Source organism: Bos taurus, chromosome X (genome assembly GCF_002263795.3).
Source record: "Bos taurus isolate L1 Dominette 01449 registration number 42190680 breed Hereford chromosome X, ARS-UCD2.0, whole genome shotgun sequence".
NCBI classification, from domain to species: domain Eukaryota; kingdom Metazoa; phylum Chordata; class Mammalia; order Artiodactyla; family Bovidae; genus Bos; species Bos taurus.
Genome location: NC_037357.1, coordinates 4,291,667 through 4,298,332, shown reverse-complemented (window position 1 = coordinate 4,298,332; position 6,666 = coordinate 4,291,667). Strand labels below are relative to the sequence as shown.

At 46.4% G+C, this 6,666-nt stretch overlaps 1 protein-coding gene across 1 annotated transcript; it reads left to right on the top strand.

Moving 5' to 3' along the window:
• Positions 1–2,001: 2,001 nt before the first annotated feature.
• On the top strand, positions 2,002–3,845 carry LOC782892 (Rhox homeobox family, member 1-like). Its single transcript, XM_002699473.6, has 3 exons — positions 2,002–2,242; positions 2,443–2,779; positions 3,482–3,845. The coding sequence occupies exons 1-3, from the start codon at positions 2,185–2,187 to the stop codon at positions 3,555–3,557; spliced, it is 471 nt and encodes a 156-aa protein (XP_002699519.1). The 5' UTR covers positions 2,002–2,184; the 3' UTR covers positions 3,558–3,845.
• The last annotated feature ends 2,821 nt before the right edge of the window (positions 3,846–6,666 follow it).

Genomic DNA, 6,666 nt, shown 5'->3' with positions numbered 1-6,666 from the left:
CTACTATTGAAATATCTATATGTCATTATCTAGAATAATCATTTATAATTGAGAAGGAATTTTCTCAAATTCTCAAAGGCGTTTCCCAGGTCTCACCTTTAACAACTTATTCTACTTCTCTCAGGTTATCCATAGTTAACTATACACCTAGTTATCACTATTTACTTATAGTAATAGCACATTCCTCCAAGAAAAACAAAGATTTTAGGCATGAAAGTTTTCAGTTTTGGAGTCTTAAGTAGGTTTTTAGTAGTTTATATCTCTCTCAAGTTACATATTTACATAGGTACCACTAACTGCCTACATTTAAATAATTTCTTCCAAAAGAAATTTTAATTTAAGAATATTTTCAACATCCTGACTTCAAAGGTTTCTAGTTGTCTCCAGTTATTTCTAGATAGGTACTTAGGCACCACAAACTGTCTATAGTCCTAACATATTAATTCTATGAGAAATATGATTTTGGGTTTGACAAAAATAGGTTTTCCAGCTTCCTGCCTTCATCTACTTAGTCTAGATACAGGTGGTTATCTCTATATAAATCTTACCTAGGTGAGTTTATTTAGAGGGCTGCTTCCACATTACAAAAAGCTGTCACACGACCTGAATTGTAACGGATATCCTAGCTAGGCTAAGGAACACCAGGATCATAACCATTAGAGGTTTCTCAGGTTATAACTAATCCCAAGCCCAAACTGTTCATTGTAGGTGAGGTGAGTAGGGTGCAGAACAAGAGCTCTGGAAGATGGTCCCAAACAAAGGGAGAGACACAAGGGGAAAGAGGACGGTGAGAAGGGGAAAGGTGGGCGCCAAGGAGGGGCCTAGAGGAGGCAAAGAAGAAAAAGAGGAATTTAACCCAAGTCCAGGGGCTTTCCAGGTGGCTCAGCGGTAAGGAATCCGCCTGCCAATGCAGGAGATGCAGATTCCATCCCTGGGTCGGGAAGATCCCCCGGAGAAGGGAATGGCAACCCACGCCAGTATTCTTGCCTGGAGAATCCCATGGACAGACGAGTCTGGCAGGCTACAGTCCATGGGGTCGCAAAGAGTCGGACACGACTCAGCTACCAAACAACAACAACCCAGTCCACACAGCGCCCAGCATAAGAAACCCGTGCACTTTTGCAGAGGGCCGGCAGCCCCAAACGCGGTAGCGGAGCATAGCAAAGCAGATGCCGTATCCTCCACAATCGCGTCCAGGGTCAAAGCAATGGCCACGTGCAGTGTTCTACACTTGCCCTCTGACGTAGGTTAGTCCAACTTTCGATTACTTGGTGTATTTTCAAGGAACAGGCTGGATTTATCGCAGCAGGCATCCGAGCACACTGTGTGCAAATACAGCCCCAAGTTCCTGCCCCCAGTACCCCCGAGGCAACGAGACGGGCTCTGCTTTCAGCGCTTTATTGCAAAAACCCAGCAAGTAGTCTCGCGCCTAATCTTTCCGTCTGAATCACTAGCCTGTTTCGTGGACCTTGAGAGCGAATGGAACAGAATCACAGTCCCATCCATTAATGGAACAGAATCACAGTCCCATCCATTAATTACCGACTTCTCAGAGGGGAGTCGCGCTCAGAGCCCACGCGACAAGGGGGGACGACTGTCGTCTCAGCCGGCTGGGGTTGCTGGGGCCCCACGGTTTCTCCAGTCTCATCTCTGCGTCTCCCGCTCCGGGGGCCGGGGGGTTGGGGAGGAACTAATGGCAACAAGCCTGAGCCCATCGAGGGCCAGGCGGAGAGACGTTCTCCCAACATTTCTCCCCGGCTCCCGGGACGCCTCATTGAGGTCTCATTCCCTGCCCCCTCCCCCGTCCCAAGTCAGCTCGCGCAATCAGGAGAAGCCCTTAGTTCAGGACCGACCCAAGGCAGGAGCTGGTAGTATTCAGCTCAGCCACAAGTGGGAGCTGGCGCGCCCCCACCCCCTCGCCCCCTGCCAGGACTCTCCCCACCCGCATCCCTCTACTCTATGACCACGCCCTGTCCACGTGCACGCCCCAACGGCTACGCCCACCGCACGCGCCGCTACTGGGGAGTCACGTAGCCGACGCCGAATAGCTAGCGCGTGGCCGTGGGCGTCAACGGCCGCAGAGAAGCTACAAACTCCTAACGCAGCGAACCAGACCTCTGGATCGCCGCCGTCAACAGCGTAGAGTCGGCCGAGGCGCACAGCTGGTTGAACAGCGCTAGCGACATGGACCGTGAGCCCGGACGCCCGCACGAAGGAGTCGACGAGCTCCAGGAAGAACCCGGTCAGTGCCCGGAGCGGGATAGGTCCTCTGGCGAGCTCGAGGGAAAGGCCCTTTCCCTGGGAGAGGCGAGTGAACGGGACGCGACTGCGGCGCGGTCGCGGCGCGGTCGCCGTCGCCTCTCGGGTCGCGGGCCTGCGCCTCCCGCCGCCCCGCACACTCGGCGCTCCGACGCCCAGACTTCTTGTCTTTTTCCTTTCCAGATACGAAGCCCACCGAGGTCTCGGGCATTGCAACAAGTGCCGCCGTCGAGGAGGAGTTGGGATCAGAACCTGAGCCGGGAGCGGCGGCAGCGGAAGCAGCAGCAGGAGAACAGGACCAGGTTGGGGCGGGAGCTCCCGACCCCATGGTCTACGAGATCCAGAAGGGCAGCGGCGGCGAAGAGGAGGAGTTTCCACAGGAGCCGATGCTGGCGGACGCGGAGGATCCGCAGCCCTCGGACAGGCAGCCACGCTTCCACCGCTGCTCGTTCCGCCGGCTGCAACTGAAGGAGCTGGAGAGCGTTTTCCAGCGCAGCCAGTACCCCAATGTATTCGCTCGGTAAGTGGCTTGCTCTGGAGGCGCCCAAAATGTTCTGGGACGTTAGGGCTCTTCTTCCGACGCCTTTGGCGCTGTCCCTTCCCCCAGAGCCCGAACTCGGTCGGGGGCTCGAAGCCCTTGGAGGCTGCCGGCCCTTGGGCTCTCAGGTTGGGGCGGTGCGGTGAGTGAGTGAATTAACTCCGGAAACGTAGGTTTCGGTGAATAACGTTTCATTGGATCGGGGTTTAGGTCAGTGGGAGGCGAGTGAGACCCGGTTGTGCAAGTACAGGATTGAATCTTGCCTTTATTTAAAATTTTAGATAATTTGGTGGTCGTGCAATTTTGCGCGTTTAGTCTTTAAATATTTATTTGGTTGCACCTGGGATCTAGCTCCCTGACCAGGGATTGAACTGCGCCCCCTGCCTGGGGAGCGAGATGTCTTAGCCACTGGACCACCAGGGAAGTCTCTGTGCATTTAATCTTGATTCTTAAATAGTGCATTAAAAACGCTTAATATTGAATACTGAGTTTTTCAGCGCTCCCATAAATTTTGCGCACAAAGGAAAATTCTCCCTAAAGAGAGCCTGGAACTGGGTATTACAAAAGTATGTTCCCTGGGCATTTGGGAGAATACACATTTTAAAACAAACATAAAATGTACATCGTTTATCTAATTCTGTCCACAACTCCAAATACTGAATATTTGCCATTTTCTCCCCCTAGGAAGGAGCTTGTGATTCCAATCGATGGGAGCGAAATCAAAGTGCAGTTCAGCAAGCCTGAAAACAACAATTTGTGAGGGCAGGAATTATAAAACCTGCTTCAAGTCTTGGACACTTTCGTCCTAGACATTCTAAAGTTTGTTTGTTTTCTCTTTTTTTGATGCCTTTTCCATGTTTAGCAAATTAGTTTTGATCTTTGGGGGCTTTGGCAAGTGGAAATGGGATAAGTAAACACCAGTTTATGGAAATTGCCAATTATCAGAAGTAATTTTGTGATTTCCTAAAAGAGCAAGAAAAGGAAATCACTGTTGTTCCTATTTCCTGTGAAAAATTAAACATAATAAAATTCAATTTTCTTTATTGAACTGATATCCTTTTATTATTTATCCTTTTATTCCTGGTATCCTTTATTGAGCACTTTGTGGAGTCATGTTGGGGCTGGGTCTGATCTGGGAAGTGCACATTAATGCATTAAGGATCTAGGTTATGAGAGGGTTCAACTCTATTACTTAAAATACCAAAAAGTTCTTAGCTAAATGAGTGAATTTATAAATATTCAGGCACTGGAGTTAGGGAGTACTTCATATACACTCTGTGAGTAAGTGTCTGTTTAGTTAGGCTGAGACTGATATGGGGAGACAGCTTGAAAGTCCAAGTGCAGGGCACTCCTCCCATTGTTTTTAGTCTTCAGTAAAGCAGTGTAGAAAGCGACAGCCCTACATCTTTTTAAAAAATACTTATTTGGTTGCACCAGGTCTTAGTTGGGGGTATGTGGGATCTAGTTCCCTAACCAGGGATTGAAGCCAGGTCCCAGCATTGGGAGTGGGGAGTCTTAGCCACTGGAGCACCAGGGAAGTCCTAGCCCTACCACTTAATGTTTGGTATGCTATGCTGTCAGCCAGAAATCATTGCTAAAATAGCGACATTATGGTGGAGGGTAGGAGCAAGATGTACAAACTGGAAATTTGTCTAAAAATTGAAACAATTTTGAATAAAGTGGCACTGAGCTAAGAGTGAAGAGTTTAAGAGAATTGCATACAGTCAAACCATACACCTGGTGGATGGGGCTCAAATTGAACTTTATGAGTGAATATCCTCTTGAGGACTTTCTAACATCAAAAGATATATTTTTGATGGTATTGTTTTAAAGAGGTGGGTTTTGTGGAATCTTTTTTGGGGAGGGGGAAGCATTCAGTTCAGGCCAGATTCTTTACCTCTGTTCACATGAAATACTTTTTGTTTGCTCAGGCAGCGATGACTGATTTGTAGGTCACGAGATTACCATTTGAGACTGTAGAAAACCATAGGCTGTATTAAGAGAGTATTTATCCAAAAATCCCAAATGAGTTTATTAGCTTTGCTTCATGGTGCCTATTGAGTGCAGTGATGGATACAGGCTGCTGGACTGGTGGTGGTGACTTACAGTGAACTTGGACCCAGGTAAGCTAAATTTTCCTCACCTCTGTAGGCTGAAATATCAAGGCAGTGTCCAGGGTGTCAGCAATTCTTATGTGCCAGTAAGACAAGCCACAAGCCCCCTGGGCCCTCCATAATCAGGCCTGCCTTGTCTTGAGGGAAACCTGTTTAAAAATCCAACTTGCTCATATTGAATATCTCCTTCAGACGGAAGGAACTTTTTTTTTTTAATTTTTTTTTCCTTTTTTAAAAAAATTGTAATTGGAGGCTAATTACTTTACAATATTGTAGTGGTTTTTGCCATACATCAACACGAATCAGTCACGGGCATACATGTGTTTCACATCCAGAACCCCCCTCCCACCTCCCTTCCCATCCCATCCCCCAGGGTCCTCCCAGTGCACCAGCCCTGAGCACCCTATCTCATGCATCAAATCTGGACCAGCGATCCACTTCACATATGATAGTATACACGTTTCAACGCTACCATCTCAAATCATCCCACCCTCTCCTTCTCCCACAGAGTCCAAAAGACTTCTTTACATCTGTGTCTCTTTTGCTGTCTCGCATATAGGGTCATCGTTACCATCTTTCTAAATTCCATATATATGCGTTAGTATACTGAATTGGTGTTTTTCTTTCTGACTTACTTCACTCTGTATAATAGGCTCCAGTTTCATCCACCTCATTAGAACTGATTCAAATTTATTCTTTTTAATGGCTGAGTAATACTCCATTGGGTATATGTACCACAGCTTTCTTATCCATTCATCTGCTGTGGACATCTAGGTTGCTTCCATGTCCTGGCTATTATAAACAGTGCTGCAATGAACATTGGGGTACACGTGTCTCTTTCCCTTCTGGTTTCCTCAGTGTGTATGCCCAGCAGTGGGATTGCTGAGTCATATGGCAGTTCTATTTCCAGTTTTTTAAGGAATTTCCACCCTGTTCTCCATAGTGGCTATACTACTTTTCATTCCCACCAACAGTGTAGGAGTATTCTTTTTTCTCCACACCCTCTCCAGCATTTTTTGCTTGTAGACTTTTGGATAGCAGCCATTCTGACTGGCTGGCGTGAAATGGTACCTCATAGTGGTTTTGATTTGCATTTCTCTGATAATGAGTGATGTTGAGCATCTTCTCATGTGTTTGTTAGCCATCTATATGTCTTCTTTGGAGAAATGTCTTTTTAGTTCTTTGGCCCATTTTTTGATTGGGTTATTTATTTTTCTGGAATTGAGCTGCAGGAGCTGCTTGTATATTTTTGAGATTAATTCTTTGTCAGTTGTTTCGTTTGCTATTATTTTCTCCCATTCTGAAGGCTGTCTTGTCACCTTGCTTATAGTTTCCTTCATTGTGCAAAAGCTTTTAAGTTTAATTTGGTCCCATTTGTTTATTTTTGCTTTTATTTCCATTACTCTGGAAGGTGGGTCATAGAGGATCCTGCTGTGATTTATGTCAGAGACTGTTTTGCCTATGTTTTCCTCTAGGAGTTTTATAGTTTCTGGTCTTACACTTAGATATTTAATCCATTGTGAGTTTATTTTCGTGTATGGTTTTAGAAAGTGTTCCAGTTTCATTCTTTTACAAGTAAAAGGAACTTGTAATATGCTCAGCTTCCCCCACACCAAGGGTGACTCTATCCCTGATTAATGCCTCAGCTTCCTGAAGTATAAATGGGAATATTGACAACAATTTCCTCATAGATTTTGTTTTCAATTAAATGAAGCAGACCGTCTAAAACAACAAGGACATTGCTTAGCAGTCTAA

What these genes read in the sequence shown, in the direction of transcription:
- LOC782892 (XM_002699473.6), top strand. Translation starts at nt 2,185, where the DNA reads ATGGACCGTGAGCCCGGACGCCCGCACGAAGGAGTCGACGAGCTCCAG. An exon ending in CGAGCTCCAGGAAGAACCCG is followed by an intron (nt 2,243 to 2,442) that starts GTCAGTGCCCGG and finishes TTTCCTTTCCAG; the next exon opens with ATACGAAGCCCACCGAGGTC. An exon ending in TACCCCAATGTATTCGCTCG is followed by an intron (nt 2,780 to 3,481) that starts GTAAGTGGCTTG and finishes TTCTCCCCCTAG; the next exon opens with GAAGGAGCTTGTGATTCCAA.